Source organism: Chiloscyllium punctatum, chromosome 1 (assembly GCF_047496795.1).
Source record: "Chiloscyllium punctatum isolate Juve2018m chromosome 1, sChiPun1.3, whole genome shotgun sequence".
NCBI classification, from domain to species: domain Eukaryota; kingdom Metazoa; phylum Chordata; class Chondrichthyes; order Orectolobiformes; family Hemiscylliidae; genus Chiloscyllium; species Chiloscyllium punctatum.
The window spans coordinates 36,941,479-36,959,125 of NC_092739.1; the positions used below are offsets into that span (position 1 = coordinate 36,941,479).

At 40.8% G+C, this 17,647-nt stretch overlaps 1 protein-coding gene across 2 annotated transcripts in view; it reads left to right on the plus strand.

The window, feature by feature from the left end:
- anxa3a (annexin A3a) overlaps positions 1-17,647 on the plus strand; it is a 67,511-nt gene that overhangs the window by 31,782 nt on the left and 18,082 nt on the right. For both annotated transcript variants that reach the window (XM_072591886.1, XM_072591972.1), the window contains exon 8: positions 13,828-13,907. In XM_072591886.1, the coding sequence (XP_072447987.1) occupies positions 13,828-13,907 (80 nt within the window). The remainder of the gene's footprint in view (positions 1-13,827; positions 13,908-17,647) is intronic.

Sequence of the window (17,647 nt, forward strand, 5' to 3'; positions counted from 1 at the left end):
AAAGTAGTCTTGAGAGTAATCTTGCGGTTCAAGTTTGCTGAGTATATCCTCAGTACAGTTAAGGAGGGACTCCAGAATTTTGAACCTCAACAGTGAGGGAAAGATGATATAGCTTTAAATCAGGATGGTATGTGGGTTGGAGGGGAACTTGCAGGTGGTGGAGCTCCTGTGTATCTATTGCTCTTGACCTTAAGCATGGTGTTGGTTATGTCTTTTGAAGGTGCTATCAAAGAAGCTGTGGTGTTGTTACAGTGCATGTTGCTGATGGTGCAGCCTGCTGCGACTGTGCTACTGAAGGGAATGAATGTTGAAAGTGATGGACAAAGTAGTAAAGTGGCTTTCTTTGCCCTGGACAGTGTCAAGCCTTTACAGTGTTGCTAAACTTACACCTTTCCAGGCAAGTGGAGAGCATTCCACTACATTCCTTCCTTGAGTCTTGTAGATTGATGGGTAGGCTTTGGGAAAATAGGCGATGAGTTAATTCTTTGGTGAAGAATTCCGAGCCACTGACCTGCTGTTGTGATCATATTTTATTTATGTGGCAGTTCTGGCTCAGTTTCTGGTCAATGATAACCCCAGAATGTTGACTTTGGGGGAAATCTGTGCTTGTTATGCCATTGATTGTCAAAGAGAGATAGTTAAGTTCTCTCTTGTTGGGGAAGCTAATGGCCTAGAACTTGTGTCGCACAAACATTACTTATCACTTATCAGTTCAAGCCTGGGTGTTGTCCAGGTTTTGCGACATATAGGCACTGTATTTTTGGTGTTGAACATTTTGTCATCATCAGAGAACATCCCTACTTCTGACCTTATGATGGTGGGAAGCAGCTAAATATGATTGAGCCTAGGATGCTACCCTCAGGAACTTATGCAGAGATGTCTTGGAACTAGGAATGATCTGATTTCCAATAACCACAAACATCTTTGTACTATTCCAACCAAGAATAAGTGTGAGGTGTTGTACTGAGGGCGGGACAAACAAGGCAAGTGAGATGAATGGTGGGACCCTGGGAAGCACCAAGAATCAGAGGGAATGTGATGGGCAGGGCCATGGTCCTTTAAGGTAGCAGGACAGTAGATGGAGTAGTTGAGAATGCATATAATATTTTAGAACATAGAACATAGAAGAATACAGCGCAGTACAGGCCCTTTGGCCCTCGATGTTGCGCCGATCCAAGCCCACCTAACCTACACTAGCCCACTATCCTACATATGCCTATCCAATGCCCATTTAAATGCCCATAAAGAGGGAGAGTCCACCACTGCTACTGGCAGGGCATTCCATGAACTCACGACTCGCTGAGTAAAGAATCTACCCCTAACATCTGTCCTATACCTACCACCCCTTAATTTAAAGCTATGCCCCCTCGTAATAGCTGACTCCATATGTGGAAAAAGGTTCTCATGGTCAACCCTATCTAAACCCCTAATCATCTTGTACACCTCTATCAAGTCACCCCTAAACCTTCTTTTCTCCAATGAAAACAACCCCAAGTGCCTCAGCCTTTCCTCATACGATCTTCCTACCATACCAGGCAACATCCTGGTAAACCTCTTCTGCACCCGTTCCAGTGCCTCCACATCCTTCCTATTGTATGGTGACCAAAACTGCACACAATACTCCAGATGCGGCCGCACCAGAGTCTTATACAACTGCAACATGACCTCAGGACTCCGGAACTCAATTCCTCTACCAATAAAAGCCAGTATGCCATATGCCTTCTTCACTATTTACCTGGGTGGCAACTTTCAGAGATTTGTGTACATAGACACCAAGATCCCTCTGCTCATCCACACTACCAAGTATCCGATCATCAGCCCAGTACCCCATCTTTTTGTTACTCATACCAAAGTGAATCACCTCACACTTACCCACATTGAACTCCATTTGCCACCTTTCTGCCCAGCTCTGCAGCTTATCTATATTCCGCTGTAACCTGACATATCCTTCCTCACTGTCAACAACTCCACCGACTTTCGTATCATCAGCAAACTTGCTCACCCAACCTTCTAGTCCCTCCTCCAGGTCATTTATAAAAATGACAAACAGCAATTGTCCCAAAACAGATCCTTGCGGAACACCGCTAATAACTGCACTCCAAGATGAACCTTTACCATCAACTACTACCCTCTGTCTTCTTCCAGCCAGCCAATTCCTAATCCAAACCTCAAACTCACCCTCAATGCCATACCTCCGTATCTTTTGCAGTAGCCTACCATGGGGAACCTTATCAAACGCCTTACTAAAATCCATATACACCACATCTATCGCTTTACCCTCGTCCACCTCCTTAGTCACCTTCTCAAAGAATTCAATAAGGTTTGTGAGGCACGACCTGCCCTTCACAAAACCATGTTGACGATCCTTGATCACATTATTCCTATCCAGATGTTCAGAAATCCTATCCCTTACAATTCTCTCTAAGACTTTGCCCATAACAGAAGTGAGGCTCACCGGCCTATAGTTACTAGGGTTATCCCTACTCCCCTTCTTGAACAAGGGAACTACATTTGCTATCCTCCAGTCTTCTGGCACTATTCCTGTAGACAACGAGGACATAAAAATCAAGGCCAATGGCTCTGCAATCTCCTCCCTTGCTTCCCAGAGAATTCTAGGATAAATGCCATCAGGCCCAGGGGACTTATCTATTTTCACCCTTTCCAGAATTTCCAACACCTCTTCCCTACATACCTCAAAGCCGTCCATTCTAATTAATTGTGACTCAGTATTCACATCGGCAACAATGTCCTGTTCCTGAGTGAATACTGACGAAAAGTATTCATTCAGTGTCTCCCCAATCTCTTCAGCCTCCACACGCAACTTCCAACTACTATCCTTGACTGGACCTATTCCTACGCTAGTCATTCTTTTATTCCTGAAAGCCTTTGGGTTTTCCCTAATCCTACCAACTAAGGACTTTTCATGTCCCCTCCTTGCTGCTCTTAGCTCTCTTTTCAGATCCTTCCTGGCTACCTTATAACTCTCAATCGCCCCAATTGAACCTCCACGCCTCATTTTTACAGAGGCCGCCCTCTTCCCTTAAACAAGGGATTCCAATTCCTTATTAAACCACGGCTCCCTCACACGACCCTTTCCTCCCTGCCTGACAGGTACATACTTATCAAGGACGCTCAATAGTTGCTCCTTGAACAAGCTCCACATATCAATTGCGCCCTTGCCTTGAAGCCTACTTTTCCAAGCCACGCATCCTAAGTCATGCCTCACCGCATCATAATTTCCCTGCCCCCAGCTATAACTCTTGCTCTGCAGTGCACACTTATCCCTCTCCATCACTCGAGTAAAAGTCACCGAATTGTGGTCACTGTCCCCAAAGTGCTCACCTACCTCTAATTCGAACACCTGGCCTGGTTCGTTACCCAGAACCAAATCCAGTATGGCCTCACCTCTTGTTGGCCTGTCTACATATTGTGTCAGGAAACCCTCTTGCACACATTGGACAAACACTGACCCATCTAACGAACTTGAGCTATAGCTTTCCCAGTCAATATCAGGAAAGTTAAAGCCCCCATAACAACCACCCTATTACTTTTACTCTTGTCCTGAATCATCCTCGCAATCCTTTCTTCTACATCTCTTGGACTATTAGGAGGCCTGTAAAAAACTCCTAACAGGGTGACCTCACCTTTCCTATTCCTAACCTCAGCCCAAACTACCTCAGATGGCGAGTCTTCATCCATCGTCCTTTCCACCGCTGTAATACTATCTTTGACAAGCAATGCCACACCTCCCCCTCTTTTACCCCCACCTCTGACCCTACTAAAACACTTAAATCCTGGAACCTACAACAGCCAATCCTGTCCCTGTTCTACCCATGTCTCCGTAATAGCCACAACATCGAAATCCCAGGTACCATCCCACGCTGCAAGTTCACCTACCTTATTTCGTATACTTCTTGCATTGAATTATACACACTTCAAGCCTCTTTCCTGTTTACAGGCACCCCCCTTTGAGATTGATGCCATGTTCCTAACCTCCAGGTCCTGCACCCTAAAGCTAGAGTCTAGGTTTCCCATGCCCAGTTAGTTTAACCCCCCCCCCCACCAAGAGCACTAGCAAACCTCCCCCCAAGGATACTGGTGCACCTCAGGTCAAGTGTAGACCATCCTGTTTATAGAGGTCCCACCTTCCCCAGAAAGAACCCCAGTTATCCAGATACTGGAATCCCTCCCTCCTGCACCATCCCTGTAGCCATGCATTTAACTGTTCTCTCTCCCTATTCCTCGACTCTCTATCACGTGGCATGGGTAACAAACCAGAGACAACAACTCTGTTTGTTCTAACTCTGAGCTTCCAACCTAGCTCCCTGAAAGCCTGCCTAACATCCTCAGCCTTCCTCCTACCTATGTTGTTGGTGCCAAAGTGGACCACGGCTTCAGGCTGCTGCTGCTGCTGCTCCTCCTCCCCCTCCCCCTCCCCCTCCCCCTTAAGGACCCGGAAAACACAATCAGAGACGTCACGTACCCTTGCACCTGGGAGGCAACATACCAAACGTGAGTCTCTCTCGCCCCCACAAAACCGCCTATCTGTGCCCCGAACTATCGAGTCCCCAATAACTATTGCTCTGCTCTTCTCTACCCTTCCCTTCTGAGCAACGGGGACAGGCTCCGTGCCAGAGGCCTGAACCCCATTGCTTACCCCTGGTAAGTCGTGCCCCCAACAAGTATCCAAAACGGTATACTTGTTCTTGAGGGGAACGGCCGCAGGGGGTCCCTGCACTGGCTGCTTACTCCCAGTCCCCCTCACTGTCACCCATCTGTCTGCAATCTTTGGAGTTACTACTTCCCTAAAACTCCGATCTATGACCCCCTCTGCCTCCCGAATGATCCTAAGTTCATCCAACTCCAGCTCCAGTTCCCTAACACGGTCTTGGAGGAGCTGGAGATGGGTGCACTTCCTGCGAGTGTAATCAGCAGGGACGGCCATGGCATCCCTCACCTCAAACATGTTGCAAGAGGAACACTGCGCTGCCTTCACTGCCTTCCCTCTAAAAGTAACCTTTTAAAATAAAAACTAGGTCTAAAGAATAGAACAAGCAAAATGCAGCACTTACCCACCTACCACGACGGGTCTTATTATTAATTTTGTCCCCATTAACCACTGCAGAGAATTTAAAAGGAGAGTGATTATGCTAGAACTGTATAAAATGTTGGTTAGGCCACAGCCAGAGTATCGTGTGCAATTCTAGAATCCACGTTATAGGAGGGATGTGATACTTTAGAAAAGGTACAGAAGCATTACCAGAATGCTGCCAAGACCAAAGAGTTTTAGTTATAAAGAGAGATTGGATACACAGGAAGAGGAGATAAAGATGGTCATGATTGAGGTGTATAAAATTATGAAGAGCATTGACAGGATAAACAAATGAAATATTGCCCTTTGCTGAAGGGAACAATTACCAGGGACAAAGATAAGGTGCAGGAGGTTTGGAAGGGATGGGAGAAAATACCTGTTTCACCCTGAGGGTGGTGAAAATCTGGAACTCACCACTGTAAGAATGGTAAAGGTAAAAACCGTAGCATTTAAAAAGTATTTAGATATACACCTGCAATGTCAAGGCATATAAGGCTATAGGCCAAGCGCTAGAAAATAGGTTTAGAAGAGTTAGGTCCTTGTTTATGACCAGTGCAGACTTGATTGGTTGAAGGGCCTTTTTCTGTACTGTAGACCTCTGATTTTTTTCAACTGAATTCCATTGACTCATGTTGGACTTCATGAGTTAAATGTTGTCGTGATGTCAACAGTGGTCACTCTCATTGTATCTCTGGATTCAGCTCTTTAGTCAATGTTTGGACCAAAGCTTGAATGAGGGGAGAATCTGAATGGCCTTGGTGAAATCCAAACTGAGAATCAGAGAGCAGGTTATCCTTGAGCAAGTGGCACTTGATGATCCCTCCCAGTGCTTTTCTGATGCTTGAGAGTAGAAAAATGTGAAGTGATTCATTTTGGAAGGTCAAATTTGAATGTTGAATGCAGGGTTAAAGACAGGTTTCTTGGCAATGTGGAGGATCAGCAGAATCTTGGTGTTCTTGTACATAGATCCTTCAAAGTTGCCACCCAAGTTGATAGAGTTGTTAAGAAGGCGTACGGTGTTTTGGCTTTCATTAACAGGGGATTGAATTTAAGAGCTGCAAGGTTTTGCTCTGAAAAACCCTGGTTAAACCACACTTTGAATATTGTGTCCAATTCTGGTCACCTCATTAAAGGAAGGATGTCGATGCTTTAGAGAGGGTGCAGAGGAGATTTACCAGGATGCTGCCTGGATTGGAGGGCTTATCTTATGCAAAGAGGTTAAATGAGCTCGGGCTTTTCACACTGGAGAGAAGTAGTAAGAAAGGTGACTTGATAGAGGTGTACAAGGTAATGAGAGGCATAGATAGAGTAGATAGCCATTTCCGCCCTGGGGAAATGTCTCTGGATGTCACAAGGGGTCATAATTTTAAGGTGATTGGAGGAAGGTATAAGTGAGATTTCAGAGGTAGGTTCTTTAAGCAGAGAGTGGTGGTGCATGGAACACATTGCCAGCAGTGGTAGTAGAGTCAGAGACATTAGGGACATTTAAGCGACTACTGAACAAGCACATGGATGGCAATAAATTGAGGAGTGTGTAGGTTAGGTTGATCTTAGATTAAGAGAAATGCTCGGCACAGCATCGTGGGCCATAAGGCCTGTACTGTGCTGTACTTTCTATGTTCTGTGGAGTGTAATTGGCTGGGTTTGATTTGTCTTGCTCATTAATTTTCCACATTGATAGGTATTTGCCAGTGCTGTAGCTTCACTGGGTCTACTTGGTTAGAGGCATAGCTAGCTCTGCCTTCAGTACTGTTACAGTGTCCAGTGCTTCCCACTGTTTCTTGATATTATGTGGATTGAATTGAATTGAATTGGCTGAAGAATGTCACCTGTGATGCTGGGGATCTCTGGAGGAGGCCAAGCTGAATCATCCACTCGGCACTTCTGGCTGGGGAGAGTTGCAATTACTTCAGTCACAACTTTTGTTCATCCCAATCATGACTTATGGCAGGGCTGCAAAGTTTAGAGCTAATCCATTGGTTGTGGATTTGTATTGTTTATCTACCGATAACAGCTGACTATTTCAGTGCTGCTTTCTGACTGGAGCTTTGAATTTCTATATTATCAGCCTATTCCCCAATCACTCTCATCTCACCTCCGGAATTCAGCTCGTTTATCCATGCTTGGATCAACGCTTCAATGAGGTCAAGATCTCAGTGGTCCTGGCAGAACCAAAGCTCAGTGTTAGTTAGCAGGATCTTGATAGGCAAGTTGTCCACATGGTATGTTCTCCATCAACCACTGTTCGAAATTTTTTAAGTGACTACTTAAAAAATTCAATATGTCCCCAGGCAGGATGATCTCCCTTCAACCCTCCTTCCAAAAACAGCCCAATTGAACACTCCACCTCATTTCCCTCCAGACCAATATACAGAATTCTAAGGGATATGTAGCATCAAAATAGTTAATTCAGCCTAATCATCTATTATTTCACCTTCACGTGTCTTTTTTCGTCCTAATCTACCATTGAAACTCTTTCTCCTGCAGATATTTGTCTAGCGTTCTCTTAAATGCATGTATAGTGTTTGTTTTAATTACTTCCTGTTATTGTAAATTTCATAATCTCCTCACTTTTTGGAATAAGGAAGATTTTTCTGAATTCCCTATTGGATTTCTTGGTGACTATCTTTTATTGATGTCCATTAGTTATGATCTTCACCATAAATGGAAGCATTCTGCCTGTATCCACTCAGCCAAAATATCTAATGATTTTAAAGAAGGGTCATAGAGTCATAGAGGTATACAGCACAGAAACAGACCCTTCGGTCGAAATAGATTTCCTAAATTAATCTAGTCACATTTGCCAGCACTTGGTCCATATCCCTCGAAACCCTTCCTATTCATATACCCATCCAGATGCCTTTCAAATGTTGTAGTTGTACCAGCCTCCACCACTTCCTCTGGCAGATCATTCCATACACACACCACACGCTGTGTGAAAAAGTTGCCCCTTAAGTTCCTTTTACATTTTTCCCCTCACACCCTAAACCTATTCCCTCTAGTTCTGGACTCCCTCACCCCAGGGAAAAGACCTTGCCTATTTACCTTATCCATGTCCCACACAATTTTATAAACCTCTACAAGGTCACCCCTCAGCCTCTGATGCTCCGGGAAAACAGCCCTTTATCAAGAGGAAAGAAACCAAACTTCTGATCATTTTCTGATATGTATTTCTGGAATTATCCTTGTAAAACTTATCTGCACCCTCCCTAGAACTTCTACAATATTTTTTAATCTATGGTAAATAGAACTTCACACAATACTCTGAACCAAAGTTCAGTAGCGTTTTAACATACAGTCAGAGAGTCATAGAGATGTACAGCATGGAAACAGACCCTTCGGTTCAACCTGTCCATGCTGACCAGATATAGTTCCAACCCAATCTAGTTCCACCTGCCAGCACCTGGCCCTTATCCCTCCAAACCCTTCATATTCATATACCTATCCAAATGCCTTTTAAATGTTGCAATTGTACCAGCCTCTTGCAGCTCATTCCATACATGTACCACCCTCTGTGTGAAAAAGTTGCCCCTTATGTCTCTTTTATATCTTTCCCCTCTCACCCTAAATCTATGCCCTCTGGTTCTGGACTCCCTGACCCCAGGGAAAAGACTTAGTCTATTTATCCTATCCACGCCCCTCATGATTTTGTAAACCTCTACAAGATCACCCCTCAACCTCCGAAACTCCAGGGAAAACAGCCCCTGCCTGTTCAGCCTTTCCCTATAGCTCAATTCCTCCAACCCTGGCAACACCCTTGTAAATCTTTTCTGAACCCTTTCAAGTTTCACAACATCTTTCCGATTGGAAGGGGACCAGAATTGCGTGCAATATTCCAACAATGGCCTAACCAATGTCCTGTACAGCTGCAACATGACCTCCCAATTCCTGACCAACAAAAGAAAGCATACCAAACGCCTTCTTCACTATCCTATCTACCTGCGACTCCACTTTCAAGGAGTATGAACCTGCACTCCAAGGTCTCTTTGTTCAGCAACATTCCCTAGGACCTTACCATTAAGTGTATAAGTCCTGCTAAGATTTGCTTTCCTAAAATGCAGCACCTCGCATTTATCTGAATTAAACTCCATCTGCCACTTCTCAGCCCATTGGCCCATCTAGTCAAGATCCTGTTGTAATCTGAGGTAACCTTCTTCGCTGTCCACTACACCTCCAATTTTGGTGTCATCTGCAAATTGACTAACTTAATATCCTTATTTTTTCAATTCCTTTCCTGTAGAATTAATTAAAACCGTGTGTGTGTTTTAATGATAGCATGTGGCTGAACCTTTAGAAATCAGTCAGTTTGCTTTTCTACTCCATCTAGACTTGCACTGCCAAATTTATATATGATATGCCCATGTTTCCTACTGTTGCTCTATTCAGTAGTTTTGGATAATTATTGTTAGGGATTTACAAGGTTCTTCGTTATCTCCTGGGATAAAAAACCTTCTGGATTCTGAGAACTTGTTCTGTTTTAGAGCCACTATTTGTTTCACTTTAGTTATTTGCTTACAGTAGTTTTGGTGAGTCCCCATCCTGATCCCATGTTTCCTTGGTGCTTCCACCATTATCTTCCATTAGTGAAAGCACTGATGTAAAGTGATTGCTTAATTTGTCTGTCAATGCATTATTTTCATTGACAATATTGATTTTTTGAGGGACTCGCATAATATGTAAATAAGTCATCATACTATAAGTATTTATTATTCATAATCCTAATCCCCACTCTAACTTTTTTCCACTACTGCACTTAACTATGAAACAATTTAATAGTGATAAACCTACTAATAGTTGTGAATGAAGCAGCCCTTACAAACCATTGAGTCAATAGACACATTTTGAATGCTTAGAAAATGTACATATTCCTACATGGTTTGAATTGAAGCATGCATTTATGCAATTGTTTTTGAGATCATTTCATTTAATTTGTACTAAAAAAAAACAGTAAAATTGGAAAAAAGTTATGTTAAAAGGTATTTGTGACAATTGGCATGTATTCTAGAAACAATTAAACATCTGCACAAAAGCTATTAGGAGAATTAACTTGCAATGGTATATTGAACATCAGTGTTGTAAATGGGGCTTCACATGTAAAAACAGCTGTCAACAGCAAATGTATTGTTTTCTCTTCATTTCTTACACTTGGAAATAAAGACTGCCTGACTTGTTCCAATTACAGAAATGACCCACTTTCATGGGTGTTATGACGTGTTGCTAGATCTGATGGTTCCACTTTTGTTTTGTGTAAATGTAATCAGGGTAAATCAATATCAGCAAAGCAAGTTAACACGATTCCTCCAAAGCTATGACTGTCATTTAAAAAAATTCCTGCAGCAATTCTCAGCGCTTTGTAACGGCTTTGAGTGGGACTGAGGGTGCTATTTTTAGCCACAAAGATCACCACCAAAAACTTAACATGATGGTGCTTAATCAATTAAATCTGAGAAATGTAACACAACATATTTCCCAAGACTTCTCTGCTCTCATTCAAGAGACTGACCTCAGTCGGTCATAAAAATGTCTATCACTTGAACCCATGACAATAGAAACACTGTAAGATATAGTTCTGTTGAAGTTACATAGCTATAAAATTATTTTCTGAATTCCCACAATGGAGAAAGCCACAATTCATGAATTTGCTCATGCCAAAATATTACCTTATTGTCCAATAACTGCGCACCATGTTTGGAAAATGATTTAAAAGATTTTTTTAAAATATAAGGATTGATGCTAACACGCCCACCTATGTGCCTCACAGAAATCTGCCATTCCATTCATAATAGGAACCTACAATGAGATTAGTGACAATGTAGAGTTCTTGATCATTTTGACATTTTCTGCCAAACATAAAATATTAATCAAAATTATTCATATTGCGGACAAGTGAGATTTTTAGATGATTCATCATTATTTATACTCTAAACACTGGAAAATGTATTAAATAAGTTTCAAAAAAGGAAGAACATAGCTCCAGAATTCCTTGAAATGGAAAATAAGTCTAATTGAAGTCTAAGGTTACAAAAATTTCTTTCTCAGAAACACATCACAATTACTACAATATTTAACGAAACTTAAATACTTATACAGATTGTGAGCATTGATGTTTAAACATTTGTACTTTGTTGATAACACTATTTGTCTTGGGTCGAAATCCTTTTTAGGCCTCAGGTGTGAAAGAACCTGGAAAAAATCTTAACAGATGTTGTCAATGCTACATGATACTTCGGGAAACAAGCAGTTACAATGTAGAAATTCACTCTTTTTTTTCATTTACTTAAATATCATCTTTTCATTTTCCGTCCTCTGTTCCACCTCAAGTTCCTCACTCAAAATTAGACCAGCATTTCTCAATCTGAGAGGTCTCCACAAATGCAGTGCTACTCTAGGCATTTGGGGTAGCAGGCAAATGAGAATAAAGTGTAAGGTAACACTTCATGGGGGTATTAAACCTTGGCATTTCTTTTTAACCTGGTTTTACATCACACATTCATGGGTCCACAGGTTGTGCCATCACATCAGCGCTCACTTTACAAGCAGACGGAATCAAAGTGGTCATCCAACCCTATTCACTTTGGTGCTAACAACCCCATCTTACAATCATTAAGTGGTTTCAGAACGTAGATTCTCAGAAAATAGAACATCCATTTCTCTAATAGTTCAGTAGTTGAATCATTACATATTGATTCTTTATTATCTAATTTCTTTCAATTACTTAAAGCCACAAGGTTACTTTTTATGAGCAGCTTCCATTATGGAGCCTCTCTTGGCAGTAACATTGATTTAACAATTGAGTACAGAAGTTATTGTATCTGGTTCACCACACTTCTGATTTTCCAGTAATTAAAATTAATGACCAAAGATTTGGTAGTGTTTCAAATTGGGTCAGTTAGGACCATTGTGCTAGCATCGAGTAAGCTTCCACGTTGGAAATCTTGACTCTGGAAATCTACAATTTTAACATCTGTAGCTAGCCCAGCCAACAGTTACAACCGCCACCTATTTAACTTCAAATAGACTACAGTTATATGCACTAATTTAGTGCATATTTGAATGCAGTTTCACTTCCCTGTTACCCTGAGAGAACTTCAAGAAATGCTTATAAAAATATGCAGAGCCCCAGTACCAATTTGTACATTTTAAGTCAACTGAAAGGACAGGCAAGAATGTCCATTTTTAAAAATATATTTTTAAAATAGCTTCAGGCTATACTTTACTCCATGAGGTGATATATTAATTAGATTGGGATCTGACTTTATATTATATTGTTACTTTTACATTGCTACCAAGCCAGATCTGTGAGGCAAAAATAACCCAATAACAGTTTGCTACATCCTTCCCCTATTTACAGTCTTTACTTCCCTATTTCCTCTGATCTGAAATAAACCTTCTTCGCCTATAAGAATTTCATTTTTTTTTCGGTCCTTAATGCTTAATTTCTTTCAGCAATATTTTAACAGCCAAATCCGTCAAGAAGTTGACAATGTTAGCACATATATTGTTCTCCCATTCCTGAACAGGCACATTTTACACCAATAGACAGGATGATTTCTGATAATCTATTTTCCCCTACCCAAAGGGTGGGAGAAAGCTGGAGATATTGGGGAAAATGAAATAAAAGTTTGCAGATAGAAATCAATAGATTTTTGTTAGGTAAAAGTAATCAGGGATGTAGAGGGAGGCGAGTGAATTTGAGACACAAATCTCAGTGAACATGCTCATCAAGTGCCCATTGTAATATGTCAATGTTGCTTACTGCCAGTCTCAAGTTTTGTTTGTTTAAACTGAAATTACTTTAAACTGCCTTTTTCTTTGGTTTCTCCTAAACTGAAAACATGCTGTCCTACTTTCTCTTTTCCCCTTCATTCTCATTGCAGTAAACTCAGGAGTTTCCACACTAACTCAATTTTTATGAAGATCTCTGATCTGTGGCACATGCTGTTTTTCTCAATCTCTCCATCCTGTAATCTTCAAGTTTTTAGCTCTTAAGCTTGGTCTCTACTATAACTGTTTTCTCATTTCCTTTGTCTTCCTTTTTATCCACCTTAATGATGTTACACTTGGCAAAAACAACTACATGACAAGGAAAAGAAATCACATTGTGATATTATATTAGTTTCTTTAAAGATGTGGATATTGCTTTTATGGTCTATTAATATTCAAATGTAATCAATTCAATATCTGTGAGGTATATAATTTTAATACTTTTAGGCTGGCACAATGGCTCAGTGCTTAGCACTGCTGCCCCACAACACCAGGGACTTGGGTTTGAATCCAGCCTTGGGTCACTGACTGTGTAAAGTTTGCATGTTCTCCTGATGTCTGTGTGGGCTTCCTCCAGGTGCTTCAGCGTCCTCCTGCAGTCCAAAAATGCATAGGTTAGGGGGTAAATTGTCCATAGTGTTCAGGGATGTGTAGACGAGGTGAATTAGTCATGGCAAGTGTTGGATTATGGGGATAAGGCGGGGGACCCAGGTCTGGATAGGATGCTCTTTAGAGGGTTGGTGCAGACTTGATGGGCCAAATGGTCTCTTTCCACACAATAAGGATTCTATGATTTAACTGAATCAGAGTCTTTATTTTGAAATAATTTTCTTGTATGATGATTTAGTAATCTTATTCCTTGCTCATATCATTATTACTAAAGTTTGATTTAAAATACATTTGTTTTATAATTCTTGTGATTGTTAGGTGCAAAATATTTACATGTTTCTTCACAAATAATCTGTTTCTAGAATATAAAAGGGAATTAGCAAAGGATATTGCTGCAGAAACATCTGGGGATTTTAGAAGAGGTTTGCTCATCTTGCTAGAGGTATCTATTTAAAAATTCTTTATATGTTTAAATTTTTCATGTCTTATTTTCCTAGGGGTAGCTATGTGTTTATCTTTTTGAATATATCATATTCAGTTTATTCCAACAGATAATCTGACAATACATTTCAAACCAGCAGAACGTATCCAGTCAAATTAGAAATCATGCCTTGTTCACTCTAATTCTTGGAAATGAGATGGGCCAAACAGATCAGAAGTTAGTGCAGAAATATTTAGGGGATGGTGATCATCATATTATAAATTATTCAGATTATGATAGACCAACACAATAGGTAGTCTGGTGTAAGAAGAAGTAGCTGGGCAGAGCCAATTTCAGTGGGGCAAGAACAGAGCAGGACGAGATAGACTGAAACTGAAGGTTGAAGGAAAAATCTGTAGCTGAACAATTGACCAACTTCAAAGAGGATGTGATTTGAATATAATCAAGGCATATACATCAAAAGGGACAAACAGGACAAACAAATCTAAAGCTCCCTGGATGACAAAGGTGATAGAAATTAAAATATGGAAGAGAAAGTATGACTATCGCCAGTGTCCGGTAGAAGAGAAAATGGAAAACCCAGAGAATACAGAAGGCTTGGGGGAAGTGAGTAAGCATATTATAGAAGCAAAAAGGGATTATAAGAAAAGACTAGTCACCAAAAAGGGGGAATCCTGAATTCTTCTGTAGGCACATCAATAGTAAAATGGCAGTAAAAGGAGGAAGAGGGGATATTAGGGACCAAAAGGGGGATTTGCAAGGCAAGAATCACAATTGAGGTGTTAAATGAATACATTGCATCTGACATTACTCAGGAGGGAGATGCTACCCAGCTCAAGGTAGTAGAGAAGGAAGCCTGCCCTAAATTGATAAGGAGGAATTGTTTGATATTCTATTGAAACTTAAAGTTGACAAGGGCACCAAGACCAGATGAGATGCATCTGAAGGAAATTAGAATGGAAATTGCCAGGGCACTGACCATAATCTTTCAATCTTGGAGAAATGGAGAATTGCATACATAATACTGTTGTTCAAAAAATGGTTCTAAGAATAAACCCAGCAATTTTAGACCAGTCAGTTTAACTTCAGATTTAGGGAAGTTTCTAAAAACAATTATTTGGGATAGACTTAGTATTCAAATGGGAAAGATGGGTTGCTTCGGAAAGCCAGCATAGGTTTCTAAAAGGGAAATCATGTTTGGCTAACTTGCTGGAACTTCGTGAAGACTTAACAGGAATGGTCAATGAGGATAAAGCTATTTAAGTCGTATACATGGTTTTTGAAAGGGCATTATTTAGTGTCACATGACAAACTTTTGAGAAAAGTATAGCTGACAGAATAAAAGGGTTATTGGTAATGTGGTTTCAAATTTGCCTAAATAATATGAAATGGAGATTAATAGTTAATTAACATTTTTCAGGCTGGAGGGAGATTTGTAGTGAAGTTCCCAAGGATCAGTAGTGAGCCCTTGCTTTTCCTGATATATATTAATTATCTAGGTATTGGTGTGCAGGGGATAATTTCAAAGATTGCAGGTGATACAAAATTTAGAAGTATTCTGAAGTATGAGAAGGATAGTGCAAAATTATTAGGACGATAGGGCAGCACTCCAAAAATAGTTTGACAAATTGAAGTGGGCAGATAGGTGGCAGATGAAAGTTAATGCAGAAAAGTGTGAGGTGAGGTATTTTGGTTGGAAGAACATTGGGAGACAATTTAAAGTGACTAACAAAAGGAGCAAAATAGGGGATACAATAATTAAGGAGGTGCACAAGCGGAAGAAGCTGGCATATATGTGCATAGGTCACTGAAGGTAGTAGGAACTGTAAATAAAACATTTGCAACCCTGACCTTTTCAATAGGGGCAAAAATTATAAGAGCAGGAAAGTTACGCTGAATTTATATAAGATGCTTATTAGACTTCACCTTTGGTATTATGTACAGTTCTGGGCTCCATACTTCAGAAAGGATTGAACACATTTGAAACAGTGAAGAAGAGATTTACAACATTGGTTCCAGGGAAAGAAAATGTCTATTATGAAAATAAATTGGAGATTGGGCCTGCTGTACTTGTAGTTGGGAAGGCTGAGAGAAGGTGTGAACTTTCTGAATCCTGAAAGATCTGAATAGAATAGATAAGGAGAAACCATTCCCATTGAAGAAAGGATCAATGAAGAGAGGCCACAGATTTAAAATGATTTACAAAAGAAGCAAAGTGCGAGGTGAAAACAAAATAACCTTTTTAACACAAAAAGTGGTCCTGGTCTAGAATGTACTGCCTCAAAGTGTGTTGGAGACTGAGTCAGTTGAGACATTCCAGAGGACATTGAATGTAAGCAGATGTAATGTTCAAAAGTATAGGTAAACGACTGATGAATGATACTAAATCATAATGCTTATTGGAGAACATGTGCCAATTTATAGCCTCTTCTTCCAATATAACAATGCCATGATTCTGAGAAATTGGAACAAATTGGAACAAATAAATGCATTTGTCTAGCATTTCAGTATGTCCTTCGGATGTTCAAAGTAGTTCACAATTTTGGATAACTTTGAAGTGTTGTGCTCTCCTGAGGATATCGCACAGTCACATTTTAATACTTTAAAGGGCAGAACTTGCTCGTCCAATTTTTATGGCACGAGAATGCACAATGACATGGATGAGGAAATCTGATGTCAAAACCTAAACTTTCTTCTGGCACTTTAGATTAAATAACCTTTTCTAGATCATTAACTCCTAAAGTAAAAACTGAAATAATCTTAGAAAAATACACAGTCATAGAGATGTACAGCATGGAAACAGACCCTTCGGTCCAACCCGTCCACGCCGACCAGATATCCCAACCCAATCTAGTCTCACCTGTCAGCACTTGGCCCATATCCCTCCGAACCCTCCCTATTCATATACCCATCCAAATGCTTTTTAAATGTTACAATTGTACCAGCCTCCACCACTTCCTCTAGCAGCTCATTCCATACACGTACCACCCTCTGCGTGAAAAAGTTGCCCCTTACGTCTCTTTTATATCTTTCCCCTCACACCCTAAACCTATTCCCTCTAGTTCTGGACACTCTGAACCCAGGAAAAAGACTTTGTCTATTTATCCTATCCATGCCCCTCATAATTTTGTAAACGTCTATAAGGTCACCCCTCAGCCGATGCTCCAGGAAAAACAGCCCCAGCCTGTTCAGCCTCTCCTTGTAGCTCAAATCCTCCAACCCTGGCAACATCCTTGTAAATATTTTCTGAACCCTTTCAGGTTTCAATACATCTTTCCAATAGGAAGGAGACCAGAATTGCACACAATATTCCAACAGTGGTCTAACCAATGTCCTGTACAGCCGCAACATGACCTCCCAACTCCTGTACTCAATACTCTGACCAATAAAGGAAAGCATACCAAACGCCATCGTCACTATCCTATCTATCTGTGACTCCATTCTCAAGGAGCTATAAACCTGCACGCCAAGGTCTCTTTGTTCAGCAACACTCCCTAGGACCTTACCATTAAGCGTATAAGTCCTGCAAAGATTTGCAAGTTGTTGGAGGGAATCATGAGGGATAGGATGTACATGTATTTGGAAAGACAAGGACTGATTAGGGATAGTCAACATGGCTTTGTGCGTGGGAAATCATGTCTCTCAAACATGATTGAGATTTTTGAAGAAGTAACAAAGAGCATTGATGAGGACAGAGCAGTAGACGTAATCTATATGGACTTCAGTAAGGCTTTCAACAA